This window comes from Homalodisca vitripennis, unplaced genomic scaffold (assembly GCF_021130785.1).
Source record: "Homalodisca vitripennis isolate AUS2020 unplaced genomic scaffold, UT_GWSS_2.1 ScUCBcl_558;HRSCAF=2841, whole genome shotgun sequence".
Taxonomy (NCBI): domain Eukaryota; kingdom Metazoa; phylum Arthropoda; class Insecta; order Hemiptera; family Cicadellidae; genus Homalodisca; species Homalodisca vitripennis.
Window position 1 is genome coordinate 62,505 of NW_025776680.1, and position 23,112 is coordinate 85,616.

Consider the following 23,112-nt stretch of genomic DNA (forward strand, 5'->3'; position numbering starts at 1 on the left):
TTCTAATACTTAAACACACAGAAAATAACCAAGACCTTAAAAATTTAAAGTGAGTTATGTGTGGTCCAAATACAAAACTGACATTGTATTGTATTTTGACAATTTGTATTGTCTTTGCGGTATTGGTTAGTTTGGTGATAAATGTAACCTATTTAAAATTCCGATCATCGTTGCAAATATTATACACCTGTCTAAATCTTAATAGTCAATCACATGTTTAGCTTATAGTGTGGATTCAACTGTCTATTTATCATCAGAAATAAATGTTTTAACATGTAATATGATAAAAGGTTCTAACATTTATAAGATGTACATGTATATATATAATAATAGGTGTATAGAATAAGGAAACTGAAATAAAATCAATTTACAAGTATATATTTAGTAATTCTGCACTCATATTGTTGCGAATAGAGTGAATAATACTTAAAAATTAAAATCAGGCGATCAGCATACCTGATTTAATGTACCTGAACTTGTTTGTTATACATGAAAAATTAAAAGTGAAATAACAATCTTTGAAAAATAATTTTTGAAAGCAAAACTAACTTTTAGGCTCTATAAAATGAAACATTGGAGTCTTCGAATCCGTACGTATTAATATCCTACTGATAATCAAAGTATACTGTCAAGAAAGTACACACGAGCGCGGCACTGGCACAGATGGAATTTTGCAAGATTTTACGTCAAAGTTTTGTTAGAATTAGTTACTAAAGAACACTTTTAAATTACCGATGCGAATAACGCCTTACAATGAGTTGGATAGTTTATTTCTCTGTAAGTTTCAGTCCTAAACCTAGTCGCAAAAATAGCAAGGTTAGACTTGCAATACAACTGTGCAACTCCGTTTTTGACACAACCACAGAGCGACGAGCCGTATGAACAAGAAGTAACTACCACATCTTGTCTACCTGCGTGGCAGCAACAGTAGGGTCACGGCACTGCAACTCAGTGGTTCGATTCCCACCGACAGAAGCACCTTTTTGCTGAAGAGAAACTGTTTTATTGTTAATCTAATAAGTTTAATTTGTTATTAATGTATTACTTAGATTCTTTAAATAATCGTGACTTGTAATTTTATCTATTTATTTATTTATTCATTAACTTATTATTGACAAAAACATGCAATTTACAATAGAAAAAACAAAAACCAGGAAACCCTGAATTCTTTTTAACAATTTTAAATACAGACAACATAGAATTTCAAAAATGGAGACATATCTTGGCGATGTCTTGGAAAAACATTTGCAGCGCATCGGTTAAAACTGATCCAAATATAACGGTACTGACTGTTTGCAATAAAAAACACAGCGGTGAACACCCAGTCACCATGCGTTCGCTTTTGTCACCGCCTGTCCAGGACTCGGTCTGCGACCGACGCTGCTTCACCTACTCCGCCTGCCTGCTCCACGCCTGGGCCGGACCCTGCGCTGAGCGCGACTCCATCCAGATTCTCCGCATCGATCAGTTCACCGGCGGGCGAGACTAAGGCCATTTCACACTGGCATCCATGGGCATCCACGGACGGGAATGGAAAAAATTGCTAAACATTTATTTTAATGGGCCCATTCAAACTGGCGTACATGGACATACACGTATGTCCTAGGACGTCTTGGACGCGTCCACATAGATCGCTCTCGGAGCGATCAGCTTGGAACATCCGAGTGGACGCGCATGCGCAGTCGACCCACTAGGCAAGGCGTTCTCGACTACTAATCGCTTTCCGGCAGTTTGTATCCTTTTTCGAGATGTCTTCATCAATAATTGACAAAACTTCTTCGAACTCGTCCTTATTTAATCTAAAATAGGTCTTGAACCTGTCGTCATGCAACTTGAGATCGCGTATTAAATGGTGGTACTCACCAAACTTTTCTCGTTTTTTGACAATACTGTGTTGCACGCGTCTACGGGAGAGAATCTGACCCCTGCCGCTCCAACAAAACCTGACTACTACAAACTCACTCGAAGTGCCTACGCCTGTCGCCTCGTCGGGAGCCTCTGATGGTGACTAACTTGCGTCAGAAAGCTGTAGATTAAAGGAGCAGATAAGGCAGCTCAATGTCGATCTGATGAGGGTTGTCAATCATTCCATTTAATCGGACACAAGGCTTCTTCGGTATACAAATGACATTTTTGTTGAGCGACCTTCGCTGTCCGGAGTATCAGTGGGAGCTTCTGTAAGAGACTGCGCTGTTCAGTGCAAGCCACCGGTGACCACCTACTGTCAGCTCGCACAGTGCTCCGAGACTCGCGACCTCGTCACCAATCTGAGGACCACTATTCAGGTACTCAAGGCAGAGATTGAATGTCTAAGGGCCGAGAGGGAGGTCTAGGGGTGTTCCTGCGGCTACTCTCAGGCGACGGGTGATTGGATTGTCTGTTAAAATAAAAAATATGTTCTATTACTACCAGCAATAGATTTGAACCTCTCGAAAATACAAACGAGAAACCACCCATTCTCAAAACCATCGTAACCACTAATGCAGCTCAGCAAAAAAATCCCCATACAATAACCTGCAACAGTAGTAAACCATCCGGCCAACACCCTCCTACAAAATTTTCTCCTGGTAGAAGGCCAAAATTGAAAGGCAAAATTAAAAGAGAGTTGCTCTCCTTCAGGAATGTTGTGATTGAGGGTGACAGTCATACCAAGGCCGCACTATACACCAGGCCGGAGTCACCCCCTCCACTTAGCGCGCCACGTCATCGCAGTGGCCGGCCGCATCAGCTAAGACAAGCCGCACATACGACAAAAACTCTGTTAGAAATAGTCGAATTCTTAACTAAGAACCTAAAACTGTCCTACATCTTAATAGGAAAATTTCAAACAGATAGTTTGGAAGCACGTTTTGGCCAATTTTGGCAAATGAGTGGGGCCTGCTATAACATTTCAGTAAATCGGGTAATACAATCTGAAAAAAAGTTGAAAATATTGTCTCATTAAATTATACTCTGCACAACATTCTGAAATATGTATATCAGATATACTCTCTCAGAACGATAATTTATAGAAATGTGAAAAAGAAATCGTTAATCCAGTTTTTGACGAGTTTCAAGTAGATCTGAATGATAAGTTAAGTTACAGAGAATGATATGTTATATTTAGTATATATTGGTGGTTATATAAGCCATATTATTTTAAAGAATATATCATGTAAATCGTGCAAGGAATTGTTAACCCCGGGTTCTGACTCAAATTGTTCTATCGGTCCTTTACGGAAGGATAATGTTTACTTTAACTTAATTGATAGGGGTGCCTTGAAATACCCCTCTGATTTCATTATGCAGGTTATTGTTATATCTTTTAAAGTTTGTTTATCTGATAGATATGAAAGTAAATTTCTTCTGAGAAATAATCAGAGAGCAGTATTAAAACAGACTATCTTAGAATTTGTGGCCTTAAATAAGAATGAAAAGTGTAACAGTTGTAATGTAGAAAAAAGTAGACTTACAGTACAATTAATTTTTTAATATTCTTTTGAATAATTATTCCAGATCAGCAACTGATTCAATGAAAAGAAAACAGTCTGAAAAGAATTGTAGTGTAATAACAAAATCTAACAAAAAGAGAAAAGTTTCTAAGTTAAGTTCAAACTAAAATGTATAAAACACTAAACAAAATTGAATTTGTAAAATTTTATTTTAACAAGCAATAAGTATTGTTTATGTTTATTTGGTATTTATAATTTTTTGTAATATCTGATGATACCTACATACACTGTTTTACTAATATGTCATATCACCTTTGCAACTAATATTGTGACTACCTACTCAAAATAAGCATACTTTTATAAATTAAAATAAGTTTTTTAAACTCACTTTTAATCTTCATTTATACCCCAACTTCCAAATATTGAAACAAATTAATAAGTCTTTTGATAGTTTAAGCCATCAAGTAGCTTTATAAACAGCGTGAAGTGTTCTAATTTGAGTACACGTCTTTCAAATCAATTTTATTATTTTTATACATGCCGAAATAAGACAATATTGCCACAGGTGTAAAGAGGATGATGTAAGCTTTAATTTGATATACCATACATAATTTTACTCCAGGTTTTAAGCTGTCAAATGACAGGTTGTAAGTTGCGTATTTTGCATTGAATGTAACGGCCGCTCCAAGCCGGTACGGCTGCTACTGTGACGTCACAGCTGGATGGCTCCGGCCTGGTGTATAGTGCGGCCTTGGTCATACCCGTTTCCTGGCCGGCACGGTGCAGAACCGCGTCCCATCGGCTACCAAAGTGACTGGCATATGTAAACTCGGAGCCAAACTCCTGAATGTAACGTCCAGCGGCCCCTCACCTCCTTCTAGCTGCTTCATCCTGCTCGCCAGAACCAACGACATCGCTGCCGGTGAGTCACACAACATCCATAATCGCCTGGAGGAAAGAGTCACCGCTCGACTGAGTTCGGCCGATGTCATCTTGGCGACGATCTCTTATCTTCGCGATCTGCTCGTTAGCCATCCTGTGACCCCACGGACCATTCTCGCCAACTACTACATAGAGGAGTTATGCGTGAGACACTCAAACCTCAAGCTCCTCGATATCAATGATATCGGAAGAAACTGGTTCACACGGATGGCATGCATCTGCGATTGCCGGGTGAAGAGCTGCTGGGCGAAATGATAGTGGAGGGCTTGGTTACTGTTGTCGTGTTGTCGGACCGCCTGCTGCGCCTGAGTTGTCTCTAACACTGCCCAGTGCCCGCTGCCTCACCTGCTGTTGCTGATACCTGTGAGTCGCCCGCCAGTCCGGCCCAGAACCGTCTCATGCAGCATGACACTTACAACGACGTCTTCAAAGCTACTTCGCCTGTAAAACCTGACGAAAACAATATACGCTTTCCTGTAAAAAAACAAAGAAGAGCCTATGACGAATTTAAAACTAGACAGGGATATCAGATCCTGTTTTTTTATTCAGAACATCAAAATTCATCAAAATTGTTAGACACGTTTTCAGAAACCACTCAAAATATTCATAAAATTACGAAATTCAAAATTATTCACCTAAATGCTCAATCTGCTACCAATAAGTTAGAAGAGTTGGACCTCATGTGCGATGAGCGAAAATCTGATATTATTGTAATATTGGAACACTGTTTTACAACCGATCAGCATTAAAAAAATACAAAATTATGAATTGGCACATATTTTCCTTCGTTCCAAACTTAAGGGAGGTGGTGTGGCAATCTTTGTAAAAATCCCCTCGAAATTTGAAAAAAATTCAGTCATTCAAACTCTGGAATTTGATTTTGAGGCTGCTGGTAATAATATCAATTTAAATTCATCCGAAATAGTTAATATTGTTAAAATATACCGTCCAAACAACAACCGAAGTTTTATTTTATCCTTTTTTGGAAAACTAGAGAGCCTGCTAACCAATTTTTGTTTTCAAACAATCAACTATTTCTCTTAATTGGCGATTTAAATATGAACACACTGGACCACACCGACACCCACACTCGGCGGCTGCGTGATATTCTTCAATCTTTTGGTCTAAATTGGTCGGTGAACTCTTCTACACGAGTATGTGCCACGACGAATACAACCATCGACATCGTTATCACCAACATCCCGAAAGTTGACGTTGTCGTGTTAAATCCCGCCATCTCTGATCAATTCGCTCAGGGGATTGTGATTAATGGACTTGATCCGGTGACTATTCTTGCAGAAAATACGGTCCAAAGAGCTCTAAACCCTCAAAATATTAACGATTTAATTTATCACCTTAAGCGAGAAAGTTAGAATTTTTTAAATAACATTCAGTGTCCAAATAAAGTGTAGAATGCTTTTAATGAACGCTTTCTCTATTATTTAAATATTTCATGTCCTTACAGAAAATTTGAAGTACGCAGTAAGCGACATAAGAATACTTGGATTACACGAGGTATTCTCACATCTCGTGAAAAACTCAAATTTTATCACTCAATTTTTATTAATACAAATAACGAAAATTTTCAAAGATTTTTCAAAAATTATAGAAGAACATATAAGAAAGTTATAAAAGCTGCTAAAGCCAATGAATTAAACAAAATATTAAAGAATACCGAGAACTTTTCAAAAACAGCATGGAAAATAATTCATTAATCCGTAAAACGAGAACATCCAATACAAAAATCAAAGCAATGTTTACTGCTCGTTGAAAACCAACTTATAGATGATCCTTAAAAAATTGCTGACGAATTTAACAAGTATTTTGCCTCAGTTGGTTCGTGTGATGCGTGCTTCACTGAAACCCTCTCCCGCAACCTTGGTAGAGAACCGGTATCGTCTATGATCTTGACCCCTGTCAATGAGGCTGATGGCTGGTATTGTGCAAAGACCAAATTGAAAGAAATCTTGTAACAACAGTGGTATGTCCATGTGGCTAGTCAAAAAATGCTCCAAGCATATCTTGACTCCACTAAAAAAGTGGTAAACTCCTCATTTCTATCTGGAGTTTTACCCGCATGATTTGAAAACAGCAAAAAATGCCCCGACTTTTAAGAAAGAAGATCCTCATCAAACCAAAAATTACCGCCTAATCGCAATCTTGCCAATTTTCAGAAAAATCTTTGAAAAGGCATTTTTAAATGAACTACAACGTTTCTGGAAAGATTTGACATACTGTGCCCTGAACCATTCGGCTTCCGTAAAAACAAATCAACAATTGATGCGGTTTCAGGTCTTGTGGATATTGTTGTCGATGATTTTGATAGACGGGATAAGGTGCTCAGCATATTTCTCGATCTTTCTAAGGCTTTTGACTGCGTGCATCATGGGACACTGATGCATCAGTTAGCGACAGGTGGAATACGGGGTCTGCCACACAGGTGGATCTCGTCCTACATAAGGATGGAGACCAGTGCGTGCTGATCACAAATGCCATGTCAGGAAAATTGAAAATGGCAATTGGCGTCCCTCAGGGATCGATCCATGGGCCAGTGCTTTTTACTATTTACATTAACAATTTAAACTCATCGGTCCAGAATGGAAAGGTGATTCAATATGCTGATGATACGACTTTTTGCATTACTGCAAATTCTTTGCAGAAGCTTGAAATTAATTCATTTGTCACAGTGAAATCGTGCATCCAATTTTTTTCGGAAATCAATTTGAAAACAAACAGCTCAAAATCAAACGCAATTGAATTTTGTCTGAGACAGCGTGAAGGTAGTGCATGTCCTGCTGTCCTGGTAGATTACAAACTCTTAGAGGAATCTGACTCCATCAAATTCCTAGGGATGTACCTAGATCGAGGTCTGACCTGGGACAATCATGTTGAAAGTGTTTGTTCCAAAGTAACTTCAGGTTTGTATGCTTTGCGGAATCTGGCAAAACACTGTTCTCACGACATCCTGAGAATGACTTATTTTGCCCTTGTTTATCCGCACCTTGCATATGGAGTAAGACTCTGGGTCAGCTGTGCAAACAACAAATTGTGTACGAATCATTTCAAAATTAAAGAGAAGAGAGTCGTGCAGGGATGCCTTCAGGGAGCTTGGTTTACTGACCTTACCCTGCCTCTACATCTTCGAGGTGGCTGTGTTCTGTAAATCAAAGAGCACATTGACTCAGGGAAGGAACATTCACCAGTATGAGACAAGAGGCAGGGATAACTATCGCAGTCAACCACATCGAACGGTGGCGTCTCATAATTTGCCATCGCAAGCTGGTGTTAGGTTGATTAATAGGCTCCCTGCGGATCTTAAAACATTGGCAGTACCAAAAAATTTAAATCTCGTCTTCCATGCCTATTGGTGTCAGGTTCTTTTGACACGATATGTGAGTTCATGGAAAGCCGCCTGGGAATAGAAAATTAAAATCAAAACACGTTTTAACAGGATCCGATTAGGCATTGCCTGTTTGTCTGGATGAAGAACCTTTTGTATGTATAATTGTGTGTGAATGAGTAGATAGGCTAATACATTGGCTAATACAGAGTGCTTCATATTGTATGCTGTTAAAAGGCAATAAAGACGGATTTGATTTGAGAAAGCACTTTATTCAACGTTCGACAGTATGCCCTGTACAGAAACCCGGCAAATCTTGGTCCGAGAATGGTGGGGATTTCCCCTCATTCGAGTATTTAGTTCGTTATACTCACGCTAGGCGAGCTACTGTACAATCAAATGAACTTTACAGGCAAGCAGCACTTCTTGGTCCAGGATGTTACACGCTCTATACAGAGCCTCGTAACTTGCGGGTCCGGACCAACACGTTCAAGGCCCGGACCAGCATGAGGCGCGATGACCAAAAAGGTACGCACGATTTACGCTCCTGGACCAGCAAGTGCTGAGGTTCTAAACATATATATATATAATATTTATGTATTATACTTATTAAATATTATTTAGAGACAATGCTACTTAGTCTGTAGCTGAATTAGACTTTGTCAATGCATGTAACATGTTTTACGACAAATAAACGAATTTATTATTATTATTATTATTACAACACAATCTCAGTGCTACTCACTGTGGCTGCAGGTTGAGTCACAGCAGGTTTACCAACTGCCTGTTTGGTTAGTCCTGCCAATCCCTTGGTGCTTTCCTCTCCACCCTCTGATGTCTTCTTGAAGGGGTTCGATCGTCTGGACTTGCTGGCCATCATAGCACTTGAACTCAACCCTGTCTGTTTCTTTTTAAGAGCCAAAATTGGATTTTCTTTGTCTGAAATAAGAAAGCAGCAAAAATACTTATACTTATTGTAAACGAAAACAATATGATATTCTAAAAGTTCTAGATTTTTAACAATATTAAAAACACCCAAATTAACAACGGTTTCTTTCATTATTTCTTTTAACTGGAATTTTTGATCCACTACAAACCTATGTAAAATAACAAAGGAAAGTAATCCCAAGAAGAGAGAGGGACAATTATTGGTCTTTTGTTGTATAATTTTATGATGGCTAATTTCCAAAACTACATCTTAATATCACATCTGAAATCGTTTATTAAGATCATCATTTGGACACTTGCCTTACCAACAATCCATTAATAAATGAACAATGGTATTAAAAATAATTAAGGTTAAAAAAATTTTTACAAAATATCTTTTAGTAGCCATTATTTTGTGACTCTTGGTATTTATTTAACTAATTGAAACTGATATACTCATCCACATTAAAAAAAGAAACTATTTATCAATTAACAGTCATTCTTTACTTTAAATCACATTTACAAAGACATTAGATCAAGTACTAAAAATATTTTGTGTACAATTTCTGCAATATTATTTCCAGTCAGATTGATTGTTGTAACAGGTCAAATTACGACATTTGAATATTCGCGGGGAATTGGCAGACTGTGACGTCAATGAATCGGCAGACTGTGACATCAGTGAATCACATGTTGTCGGAATTGAGATTTATTTAATAACGAAGACATTTATTGAACTTTATACGGGAAAAGATTTGATTAATTAAAATGAAGTAAACATAACCAAAATTCGTGTTTTACAAAAACATTAAATAGAATTACGCAGAAGAGCCAATTGTGGTATGAATGACTTGTAAATTTATGACATCATAAAGCACATGTTGCTAAAAATTTAAATAAAAAGCTTTGAAAAATTAATAAAAAGAAAATAGAAATACTTAAATTGATTAATTATAGTAAACGTGATAAATTTCGACAATTATAAGAAAGAATTAAATTAAATTTATTCGTGAAGACGCTGATTTGAACGAGAGAAGTGATGAGTGTTGTTTTGAATCAGTATCCGTCGTATTATACGGAGATTCGTTCTTCTACCATCAGACTCGAAGCAAGGAGGTTGTGTTAGTTCTCCTGGGAAAGTAATGATCTGTTGTATAGTATATTGAAATTTAATCAAGGATGGGATATTGTTTAGACTTTTAAAATTATCAAAGCACTGCAAGGTGAGTGAGTTTATAATATTTTTGAGAGTGTGACATTTAATAAACTAATCTCGTGGTCACTTGCTTTGACTTTCTTTAAATATCCCTTTTACAAAAAGTGTGGAGTGATGTTAAATTTTGTAATTATTACTTAATATATTTTGGAACCCTGACATACACACAGACTTGTCTCTGGTGATTCAAATCTAATAATTTTTGAGTAATACGAGGAAATAGAGAAGTAGAGAAGTGGGACAGGGATACAGGATTTGGTGGTCTGGAGGAGAAATTGGAAGAAGAAATGGAGTAGCTATAGTCATGGACAAAAAGATGACAAGCAGAGTGATGAAAGTGGATGTGGTAAGTGAAAGAATTATTAAGGTTACGGTCAGAATGGAGGGGGAGATAATGGACATAATACAGGTATACGCACCACAAACAGGATGCACGGACGATGAGAAGAGAGAGTTTGAAGAGGATCTGGAAAGACAAGTAAAAGAAGAGAGAACAATAATAATTGGGGATTTTAACGCACAAGTGGGTAAGTTTAGACAAGGATATGAAGAGGTAATGGGATGTTATGGAGTAGGAACAAGGAATTTAGAAGGAGAAAATTTACTGGATTTTTGTTTAAGGAATGATATAGTGATAGGGAACACCTGGAACAAGAAAAGGGATAGCCACAAATACACAAGATACAATTGGAATGGTGAACAGCCAAGTTTAATAGATTATATATTAGTGAGGAAATGCCTGCAGCCATACATGGCAGATGTAAAAGTTATACCCAGTGAAAGTATGGGAGGAGATCACAGGCTGGTGGTAGCTGATTTTCAAAGAATGAGGTTTGGAAAGGATACATGCAAAAGACTAACAAGAATAAAGACATGGAAGTTAAAAGATACGAAAGTTAATTATTCTAGAAGTACAAATTATTCTAGAAGTACAAGGAAACAGAGGAGCAGAAGAACTTAAGACAATAGCATATGCGGATGACATAATGATATGGGAAAATAGGGAAGAAGAGTTAGAACGAGAGTTAAACAAATGGGCAAAAGTGGCGAAGAAATATGGTTTAGAGATGAACATACAAAAATGTAAAGTAATGAAAGTAGAGAGAAGGGATGGAAATAACAAAGACGTGTTAGTTGAAGGAAAAAGACTTGAAAAGGTGAAGGAATTCTGTTATTTAGGAAGTATCATAACAGATAGGGGCACAATAAGAGAAGAGATAGGAAACAGAATATGGAAGAGTGGAAAGTTTTTCAATATGGTAAAGAAGATTGTGTGGAGTTGGAACATTGGGAAAGAATCAAAAGTATTGATGTATAAATCTTATTTCCAACCAATTTTATTATATGGAGCAGAGACGTGGACGTGGACTAAAAATGATTTAAGCAGATTGCAAGCTGCAGAAATGAGATTTTTAAGAGGGATAGAGAAGACTACAAGAAGAGATAGAATAAGGAACGAAATAACTAGAGAAAGATTGAAGGTAGTTTCACTGCAAGAGACAATGGAAGGAAGAAGAATACAGTGGATGGGGCATGTGAAGAGGATGGGAGATAATAGAATGCCTAGAATAGCACTGGAGAAGGAGGAAGGAGGAAGAAGACCAAGAGGAAGACCGAGAGGAAGATGGGAGGACCAAGTGTGGAAAGACATAGAGAGAAGGGGACTACAGAAAATACAGGTGGATGAAGAGGAGACCTGGAACGATAGACTAAAGTGGAGGAGGCTGTGTACGACGACCCGTGAGAACGGAAACGTCTGACGATGATGATGATGATGATGACGAGGAAATACAGCTAGCATTGGGCAAGATGGCGACCGATACTATGATGAACAACATGGTATAACAACGTGCCACTGGTGACAAGGCGCGTACAACTACATGGTGAGTGAATAATTCTAAAGAACTGACTTTCAGCAAATTATCGTAACCAACGTGGGAGTGACACATAGCAAATTGATGTTATAACCTGGGACTCTCATCAAATTTACACTCACATCAAATTTGACCTACATCAATAGGCGCAGCAACGAGGGGTCCTCATCAAAATTGACATCTCATCAAATTTGGCTTACATCATTGTACAATTAAAAATTGCATCAGTTTCCATTCAAATTAAACTATATTGTTTGAAGTTTCTTTTTGACGATGGAATGATTGTGAAAGAAACAGGATTTTTCCGGACATTTGCCATTATTTGGTGAAACAAAACATCAATAACACAACGTTTGAAGATCTGTAATCTGATCTCTTCTTCAGGTAAATAACTAACTTAACACAATTACAAGCTAGGTTAAAATAAACAAATTATACCAGAGCATTGTGACATGCCTAAGTCAGGAATCACAACCACCATGTTGTGTGTCAACTTCACTAACTCTAAAACATCCACTTGATAAAAAACTAAACACAACACTAATTATTAAAGTTCCTTTCTAATTACTAATGTTCCTTTCTGTCAACATCAATAATGTTCCAAAGTTGACACACAAGATAATGGCTGGTAAAAATAACTTGTGAGGTTTATAAAACATTCCAACCCGACAGAAGCTTGAGTTTGAGAGAACTGATTGAAAAGCTTAAATAACTAATTGCACACCCAATGTAGTGGGATTGCTATAATCTAGACATGAGACCCCCCTCCCCAGAGTCCTGACAAATTTTATAAATTGTGTAAACAGTGCTTGATAAGTTTTATAACACTTTCTGACTGGGAAACAAAGTATTTTATAGGCGTGTTCAGATTTCATAACTGCTACTACAGGTGGGGGAAAAAGAATAAGATTGTGAACCGGTACGCAATGTAAATCAGCAGCTAATTTATACAAAATGGCCTTACTTCAGTTGTAATTTTTATGAGAAAGGTGGTGTCAGAAGATCATCTTTATATTCTTGATTTTATGTTTCCCTTCTTCTGTTTAAGGGGACATGCACAACTTGTAATGCTTAGCATCCAAGCTATTCCCCTTTATAGCTTTCTATTCCCTAATAAACATCCCTTTCCACCCTGACTTAAGAGACACAATTTTCCACTGTCCTTGACATGGTAAAAACCCTGCTGGTCAATCAAAAATTCACAGCTCTGCTTGCTGACACACATTTCATAACAGAAGACATGCAAACCTGTGTCCTCCTGGTCTTCAACAGTCGATGCAAACATGTCTTGAGACAATGGCTGTGCATCAGGATGTGGTTCTCTCACAGCGTCCGGTCCACGGAAACTGCTCTCGTACCCATAACCTCTGCTGCATCACCAGAACACCAGTTAGGGAAAATCAGTGAATACATAACAGTAAGATATAAATATAATACTTGAGAAAATATTTAGTATGGTTGTTGAAACAATTGTTTTCCATTAGTTATATCATGAATCTGTAATTTTTTTACTTAGTTTTTAATATTTTTTAAACTGTGTACACTGTAGGTATAAATGACTTTAAAAACTGTGGGAATCCTTGATGAAAATACTTTTAATACGTTTAGTGCTAAATAACATTTAATATACCTATAGAAATTTTATATTAAACTGTTACAAACAAACACCACCGTAATGTGAGAAAACCTCTCAAGGAACAACAAATATTCTATATACAAGACAAGACTGCTGCAGCATCTTGAGCTTCCAAAAAGCAAAGAAGGAGTGGGTGGACTAATTTATTTCCTAGTCACAATCATTAGTTAAACATTGTTCAAGAAACAACTAAAAGTGGGTATTGACTAGAAATGTGTAATATACATTAATATTTGAAATCATGAATATTAGTTTGTTTAATGTTTACAGTGTGATTGGAAAGAATTTTGTAATCCTTGCCCAAGGACAAGTTTTGATTTATAACAAAATTGATTCATTATAAACAATCTTTTGATGTGTTCCAAAGAAGTGGATCCTGAAGACTTATACATCTATACATGAAACATATGTAGATTCATTACTTCACTTGAAATAACAATCCAAACAATGGATTGCCCCAGGATATGCAAAAAAAGAAGGCCGTTTTATTAGTTGAAAAAGTGTCTTATTCATCTGTTCATAAAAGGAATAAAGTATCACAGGTGTGTATGTGAATCGTTAGAATGATCACAAAAAAGGAGTTGCAAGGAAAATAATAAAGTGCTTTTCTATGAAAAACACTTACAACTCTGAAGTTGTGGCGGCTAAAAAATTTGTGAGGGATGGCTCATTTTGCTCTGGTTAACTTATAAGGTGGTTGGTTAATTTGGTAAAGAAATATAAATTAAAATGTATATTGTATAAGCATAAATTGTGTTGTACATACATAATTTATACAAGAAATAAAAACGGACGTTGAATATTTTGCTGACCTTTCAACTTATTGAAACAAGTAGTAGGCACTAATTAATAATTCAAAATGGCTGAAAACTGGTGTCACTTTCTCCAAGAGATGTTACAAACTAAGAAACTTTCCGACTCTGCACGGATTTACAAACCACCTTTATATTTTATTTTCTAGTGTTAATACACAATAGTTACACTAATAAATGATAAAAGTTCATTACAATAATAAAAGTATGAAAATAAAATTCATAAAATGTTTAATTCAGATGTTTGTTGTAAAAAAAAAAGTAAAATACTGATCAATATCCATCATCTTACCTGTGTGGGGGAGGGGAGGGAGGAGCTCTACTCAAGGTCTCTGCTATCAAATGTGCGAGCTGCGATCGGCCTAGTTTGGAGGCGTACTTGATAGCCAGCTGTACCACTTCAGGGGACATCAGTTGACATAAACTCAACGCCCGCATCTCCAGCCCGCTCTGACATGCCAGCTGTGTACATAACATGTACATCAACATTTTGTACAATGTAATATTTGTTACGTAGTGAAGTACAACTAGATGTAATAAAATATTTATAAATTGAAGCAACATTTTAAGTTCAGATTTAATCCTATTTGAACTTGTCATTATTGATAATGAAAGTATGACTGGAACCAACTATAATCCAATTCCTTAACAAAATCAATAATTGAATCAATCCTGTTTATAGGTTAAATAGCTAAATTTGAGTGTAGATGATGATACAGACTACACAAAATCAATTTGATTTGTAGTTTCCCCATCAGCCCAAAAATTTTGTTTTGTGACAAGTGATTGTCACTTAATTAGTTTATCAGTATTATTTTTATACATAATTTTACTTCACTCTGGTTGGTCATCTAGACTCCAAAGCCTATGAATGTAAATTTGATATACATAGTAGCTTACAGCAAACAGTTTTCAAAGTGTTTTTTTTATGGTACGGTCAACGCTGTTGTGTGTACTTTTGTCAGCATCACTCATGCCAGTCAGCACAAAATGTGATCTCCAGAACTCCTCTAACTGCCCCTTTTATATACATAATAGCTTACCGCAAACAGTTTAAGCAGTGTTTTCTTGATGGTACGGTCAGCGCTGTCCCGTGTGCTTTCGTCAGCATCACTCATGCCAGTCAGCGCAAAATGTGATCTCCAGAACTCCTCCTCTAACTGTCCTTTTTCACTTGTCATCTCACACAAGGGCACCTAGACATGTACAATTTTGAAAGTTTTATCCTCAATCACCAGAATGAAAGGACATTTTTGATGTTTCAGTGGTATGTAATACACTAAGGTTAAAATTACTGGAAACAGTGTGTGCCTTTACAGGAACCTACACAGCCAGTTTAGTGATCAGACCTCACCTGCCAAGATATCTCCGTGACTGTCGGCCTGGGCATGGTCGGAGGGTAGAATGCTCCCTTGCATAGCACACTCCGGATTGTCTGGAACCGCTCGCTGATTCCTACTACGAAATGGTGATCTGACTTCCCCTTGCACTGGATAACACAGAATACGGCATTTGAAGAGATGAAATGGTTTATAGGAGTTTGTTATCCTTAAATTACTTCACCTGACTAGCTGTAGTTGTCGATGTTAACTCTCAAGGTGTCAAGTAGAAAAGTGTGCAACCAAAACCATTACAGGCTAATACGTATACCTTATACAATCCAAGATTAAAATCCCTTACGAGGATACACCGTACATAGCCGTTAACTCCGTCAAAATTATTATTGAGTCATAACATACGAACAAAACTGGTAGAACTACCCAGTCTGTATATTTTAGATATACTCGCACATAGAAGACTGAAGGATCAAGTTATATTGATGCTGTCACTATATTAACTGCATTATCAGCTGGGCAGTGATCTAATATTTGCATAACTTCGTTCCCTATTTATATTTTCTTGCTAATTCTGAACATAAAATTACATTTCAACACTTTTTATTCTTGGCAAATTGTTGTAACTTCTAATAAAAAAATCAAAGATGTTATTTTTGATTGAACTATTACAATTGTGTTAAGATCAGTAATAAAACCTTTAATAAATTTCCAACTTCAGTATGATCAAATACTGAAGGTCAATACCATAGTAAGTTAGAGGCAGTTTAAAATTTGTTGGTTGCCATCACTAGATGTGAAGCTGAAAACAACAATTTTAGAAACTTGATTCAGTCATTTTTAATATCAGATAAGATATCTTGAGGAAAAAAAAGGAATAACACACACCCCAGTGAAGTTGGCATCTACTTCCCCTCAACACCTTGAAAAATAAATTTATGTAGGATGACGGAGATTTAGATATGGTCAAATGAAAGCAATCTCTTTAACAGAGCAATAATGCTGAAGCAGTAAAGGATGAAAAAGCACATTGAATTTGCCTCATATATCATGGACATTTACATGTAAATTGTATAATAAACAGTGTATGTACAAGTAAACGAAGACAAGACGCACTACATGAAAATAAGCAGAAGAATGGAACAGGAAGGAGAAAAGCTAGAAGTACTCAACCATGATTTCAAGGCTACAAAGGAATTTAAGTATTTAGGAGTGACGATAACACATGACAATAGAGAAGAAGTTGAAGTCCAATGTAGATTAGCAGCAGCAGATAGAACATACTGGAGCCTTGCAAAACTTCTCAAAAGCAAACTATTAATGAGGAAAGTTAAATTAAGAATTTACAAAACCATGATCTTGCCAGTTTTGAGTACGGGTCGGAAGTATGGGCACTCACAAAGAAATCCCAAAAAAAGTTAATAACCTTTGTTGAAAACAAAATACTAAGAAGAATTTTTGGACCAGTTCAAGAAGGAGACATATGGCGGATCAGGAAGAACAGAGAATTAAGAGAAATATACCAAGATCCCGATGTGATTGCACTGATCAGGAGTAAAAGAATGAGATGGATGGGCCATGTTGCCCATAGGGGAGAAGATAAAATGATAAAGAGGGTGTGGCGAGGGGAACCAGAGGGAGTAAGGCCATTGGGCAGACCTAGGATGCGATGGAGAGATCAGGTGGAGAAGGATTTAAGAACGATTGGCGCTACACTGGAAGTGGCTCAAGATAGAGGAAGTTGGAGAGACATTGTTGGCGAGGTCAAAAATCATCTGGGTTTCGAGTGGCCACAGGAGTAAGTAAGAGAGTAAGTAAGTATGTAGCTAAACCAATTACAATATCACTCTTATTGGAAACGAGAAGTGTTTGAAAAGGGAAAAATCATTGCTTTAATTCTTCAGCAGCTAGAGATGAATAATAGATCACAGCACTCTCACCTGGTTGTCTACATCACAGATGGGTGTCCACATGCAGGAGGGTGTCAGTTTCCTCAGCATGCCGGCCATGTCCAGCGCACACAGAGAGCCCTCATCTGAGTATCCCAGCCAACGCAGCCGTGCACGAGGAGTGAGTGGCAGGGCACGTGGTGCACAGTGGCGTACAAGTGTATCCCCCGCGCCCAACCAGATTTGCAGATAGCTTAGACTCTGATCTCCTTCCAACCCTGCAACGTTAAAGTATCGATTTTTATTGACAGTAATTTTAAAGCCAGTTTTAATCTAGATTGATGAATAAAACAATATTAAAATTAATATAGACAATTAATTTAAAAAATTAACTATGGTAGCTGTTTAGCACATGTTCAAACTAAATTAGAGAATCAAATTTACAGATACGATATTTCTAATTTATATTAATTGTAGTTAATTAGGCAATCACCAAAAATATTGTAGGATTTTCTTCAATATTTTTCAAAATAGTTCAAGAAGTACATCCAACTTTGTTTTAGCTTTCTAGATGCAATTAAGCTAAATTTTGAAAAAAAGTAACATTTACATTTACATCATATTACATGTTTAACCCTTTTAACCCCAGCCATTTTTCCATGGACTTGCCAGAAAGCCCATGGCGATAAGGGACCGTAGTGCAGAATTGAGGGAAAATACATCTAGTTTTTCTTATTTTTGAAGATAATTTTTAGGTTTTTGTTTTAAATTGTTCACAAATAAGTGTACTCTTAGATGTAATAGTTAAAAAGTACTTTTACAGAATGATTTTTTTTTTTTTTAGCGTATTTATACATAAAAAATTTTTTATTTTTTATAGTTTGGACATACATAAAGGGTAGAAAAAAAAAATTGTAGCCCCTGAAAAATGAAGCAATTTTCTTGTACACATATTTCTTACTACACACACAAAATTTGAAGAACTTTCCTTGATAAATGCAGGAGATATATCCAATTAATTGTATGGCTGCATAAGCACTTCTTCATATATTTCCACATACACGTCAGTAGAAGTATACAGATATGTATACTTGTTTTTGCACTTTTGAAATAATAACAATTGTAAAATAACACAAACTAATTGTAATGGTTTGTAAGATTAAAACTTGTTTAATTTTTCAAAAAAGTAAAAAAAATCATATTTACAATATATACATTTTATATAAACAACTCAATTCATTGTCTTCAAAAATAGCACATTCACCACTAATAATAGGGTACTTTGGGATTATACCGACCACACCAGTATGAAGAACACAAAAATATAAATTTATAGAAACAAACATGATAGAACGAAAAAACAACTCTTTAATTACAAAATTACAAACTTACAAGCATTTCCAGGCATTGTGATCGGTATTGTTGTCGCTGTCATCTTATCTTTCTCAAGAATCCCGATTACGACAGGCCATGCGGCATCACATCATTTGCACGGTACATAATTGCCTTTTCATTACAATTCAATTTATATTTCTGATCAGATCCTCTAGAATTTGATATTTTACTGATAGGTACTATCTCGAGGGATGTTTTTCTTTCTTTGACATCAGCGCGAAGGCATGGCACTCGCATTTTGGGTGGCGGAGTGTGTGATCAAGAATAAAAACAAGTTTTGAGTGTTTTTTCAATAAAGAGTTTAGTTTTAGTTTGATCATGTTTGTTTTTATTGAATTTTTGTGTTTGGAGAAATGTAGAGGTAAAACACGGAAGTACAACAAAGCGACGCACCAGCTGAACGGGCGGCGAGACTCTGCAATCACGTTATCTACTAGACCGCTCGACTTTGACCTCTGTCTGAGGATGGGGAGGGGTTTGCGATAAGACGATTCCTGTTTTATATTGACGAAATATTGTTCTACGCTAATCTAGTAATCAGTAGAAGCAAAATGTCAAATAACGATTCATGTCTGGGTGTGGTCGGTATAATCCCAAAGTACCAATAATAGTGTTTATCAAAGTGTTTTCACTCACTGGTAACTTTTCTCTACGACGTTTACTCATGTTTTTTTACTAATAATACAATAAATCACACGAAAAACAACCGCTTTCAATCACGCAAACTAATTGAGGTTATAAGTCAGCATACAACAACAATGCAACTGAAGTCGTCTGACAGCTGACATCGACAAATAAACTACGCTCAACGACGACGAAATATGATGCCAATTGGAAGGTTTATTGTTTTTGCGTGTAGCCCGTTTCTTCACCGACTACTATACCGAAACTGATGGCATTTGGACATATTATTAGCCAGCTACATTAAATTCTCGAGACGTCCGGTATATCGGACGTTGGGCATTTTAGCTAGACCACCTCTGTCCGATATATCGGACGCCGGGGCTAAAAGGGTTAAGAACTGTAACAAATTGTTGTACCTGATACTTGTAAGTATATTTAGCAGTTTCAATATCGTTTTAGTACAATAAATTGCATCAAAATTCATCTGTATACGGAACTGTATAATGAACTAAAAATATGGTAATATATCTAATCAAAACAGTTCCAAAAATTGTAAGTGTCCCCTACATGTTTCAGATCATTTCAAAACACAAAATTCAATCATCAGGTGGTTAAAAACATGATAGTGCTCCACACGGGGTTGTCAAAAAGTAAAAATAACAAACAGAAAAATAAAATAAACCCTCTGATAAATAAGCAAAATTATTTGTTTTGTGTCCAACATCTTTTTGACAATTAATAGTCACGACATGGGCAAAATTAATGGGTTTGACAATTTTACATAAATGCAAAAAAAGTTGTTCACTCAATACACTTGAAGAATATGAAATTTATAAACATTACAAACACTAAAACTCAAACTGTACTATTATACACAAGGAACTTCAGTTAGCAGTGTAGTTTTAACAATATTGTTGGAGAGTACATAAATAGCTGATAAACCAATAGGAAAAAAGCACCAGGAAGAGGAGTGACGTAACAGGAGTTGATGACTTTTTGTTACTCCTTTACAACAGCAATATGAAAAAAGCAAAATATCAAGATATTAAAGCCTTCACTCAAGATATTAAACCATGGATTATATAAATATTTAATACTTTCACATTTAATATTTTCTAGTTCGGTTTTATAAGTTCTTCTTCTACTTAACAGATAAATTTTAAATTCTATCCACTAATTTAAATCTTTGTTATGTATGAAAAGAGCTATTTCCTCAACTGTGGTATTAACCCTAGTGTAAATTTTGTCAGATTGTCCGATACTTTTAAATATTTTTTGGAAAGAATATTGATTGCCAAGTATATATTATACTAATACTTGTATTAGGCAGAAATACAAGTTTATTTATGAGACTATAATATAATTTTTAGACGGTAATTTTCGGATAAGTAAAAATATAAACTGTAAGTGGCTCTGAAGTAATTATTGAGATAAATATGAAAAATTTGCATTTACCTAACCTCTTGGGTCTTGAGTATACATAAAGCGCAATTTAGAGCAAGGTGGTAAATATGTTTTTTAATTCAAGATAACACAATCTTTTTTTGTGTTTTTATTAACTATTTTTAATATTATTAAAACGTGGTTACTTTGAAAGAATGTATTGATTTTTACCATCAATAACAACCTTAGTTGTAAACGTTCATTTAACGTAAAAGAAATAAAGCATAACATCTGTTTCTATACTCAGACCTAATCCTGAGTGGAAGACGACAGCCAGAGTGTGCTGGTGAGCCGCCATACACACGACAGGTCCTGGCAGAGATATCACCTCCCTCTGTGTGCCCCAAGTGGTGAACACCCGCAGTAGTCGAGTGTCTGTGACCACAGCCACATAGCCTTGTCCCGCAGCCACACACAACGCCTCCTCTCCCTCCAGCTGAACCGTCCATTCCTTGCTGCCGTCCCAGGTGTTCAGCATCACACATACCATTTTGCTGCAACAAATCCTCCCCAGTTTTTAGCCACTATAAAACTCCTCTCTTTAAAGGTTGCTAAATTCAACTTCGAAACAGAAATTTCTAAGTAAGTCCTAAATTCATTTACATATGTATACATTGTTTTTCACTTTTTTTAATTTATCATTTTAGGTTCTTTACTTACGCTAAAATCAAAGTCTTAAAGAAAAAGAGTGAAGGTGGATTTGAAATTGTAATCAATAAATCACTTTAATAATCACTATACCAAGTTTTATTATTTGAAAGTACAATAATGGATAGTTAAATAATAATAAATAGTGTTTTCCTTTTTAAGCCTAACTCCCATATTCCACCAGCAAGTGGAAAAAAATTTTCTATTTCTCTTTCAAGGTGGAAACCGTAAACTCTGACTGCAATCCCTAAAACTTGGAGCATTTATACTGACTGTTTAATAAAATTTATAATACCAATAAAAAAATGTTGTGTCTATAATAAACTAGTAGAACTGTATTCATTCCTTCTCTGACCTTGGATTGTCCTCAGTAGCCTCACAAGCCATAACCAGTGCTTCTTTACTGAGAGCAGCCAGAGTATGTCCTGCCATGTTGTTCACTCGGAAGGCATGATGAAGGACCGTATCATGAAACTCCACATCTATAGCATTCTCTTCTTCTGTGTTTGTCTGCTTAACTATCCCCACATCGTTCCACACCTGACAAATTACTCCAGGTTAATATTAAACAGAGGGTTGTGTGAATCACAAGCAATATCTGAGATAACCCAGTATTTCTTTAATTTATACGGAAAATACTACAAAACAGGATGGTACCCAATTGCACTGCAGCACTATTAAATTAATTACAAATAGAGAGGGAGTTCTTCAATCAGTTAAAGACCAATCACAGTTTACTTTGCACCACTGAACAAAAAAAGAAGCTAAAGTAGTCATGATTCATTTTAATGTAATTTAATTTGTATATTATTATAATAATAATAAAAGACAAACACAACTGATATAGATTCGTAAAAAGAAAATTAATAAAAATTGTCAATAAAAAATTAGCTTTGTAACAAGAACAGATAAACATGACTTAAACTAGTTAACATTAGAATAAACTTAAAGATGTAATAAAAATTCTCCAATAACAACATTAAAATACTGCACATATACATTTGATAACACAATCATGATGATAACCTACCATGAAGCGATACTGCAGACTGACTGGGGTGGATGAAGGCTGGAAGGGAGGCTGCAGGTCTGAGAGAGGTGTTGAGACAATTTGTCTTACATCGCTCTGACGACTTGCTCTGCCATCTTCATCTATTAAAGTACATCAATGTTCATTTATTTGTTCCACACAAGCAAGTGTGTTGTTTTAAGTTTACCACTGTAATATTAACACTGATACAAAAAATTCAATCAAACTTTAATTTTTGCAAACTTTAAATAAGATTTTGTTACTCCAATTACCTAAAGAAGAGCTGGAAGTGCTGGTCGCAAAACTCCTAAACCATACACAAAAAGTTGGTTTAAGCATAAATGAAGAGAAAACCAAAATAATGGAGTGTGGGAGAACAACCCAAATAAACAATGAAAATAATATAGAAATAGAAGGGCACAAATTTGAAAAAGTAAACAACTTCACTTATTTGGGAGTAATGCTGACGAATAATAATGAAGAAGACATGGAAATACAACAAAGGATAAATGCAGCACACAGAAGTTTATCAGCATGCCACAAGCTATTAAGCTCTCAACTACTATCACAC

At 36.1% G+C, this 23,112-nt stretch overlaps 1 protein-coding gene across 1 annotated transcript in view; it reads right to left on the reverse strand.

Moving 5' to 3' along the window:
* LOC124370831 (WD repeat and HMG-box DNA-binding protein 1-like) overlaps positions 1–23,112 on the reverse strand; it is a 66,743-nt gene that overhangs the window by 22,083 nt on the left and 21,548 nt on the right. The window contains exons 9-17 of the mRNA XM_046829131.1: positions 22,542–22,663; positions 21,867–22,051; positions 21,113–21,357; positions 17,453–17,679; positions 15,533–15,667; positions 15,222–15,374; positions 14,471–14,640; positions 12,979–13,100; positions 8,459–8,652 (exon numbers count right to left, since the gene is read on the reverse strand). Coding sequence (XP_046685087.1) covers positions 8,459–8,652; positions 12,979–13,100; positions 14,471–14,640; positions 15,222–15,374; positions 15,533–15,667; positions 17,453–17,679; positions 21,113–21,357; positions 21,867–22,051; positions 22,542–22,663 — 1,553 coding nt within the window. The remainder of the gene's footprint in view (positions 1–8,458; positions 8,653–12,978; positions 13,101–14,470; positions 14,641–15,221; positions 15,375–15,532; positions 15,668–17,452; positions 17,680–21,112; positions 21,358–21,866; positions 22,052–22,541; positions 22,664–23,112) is intronic.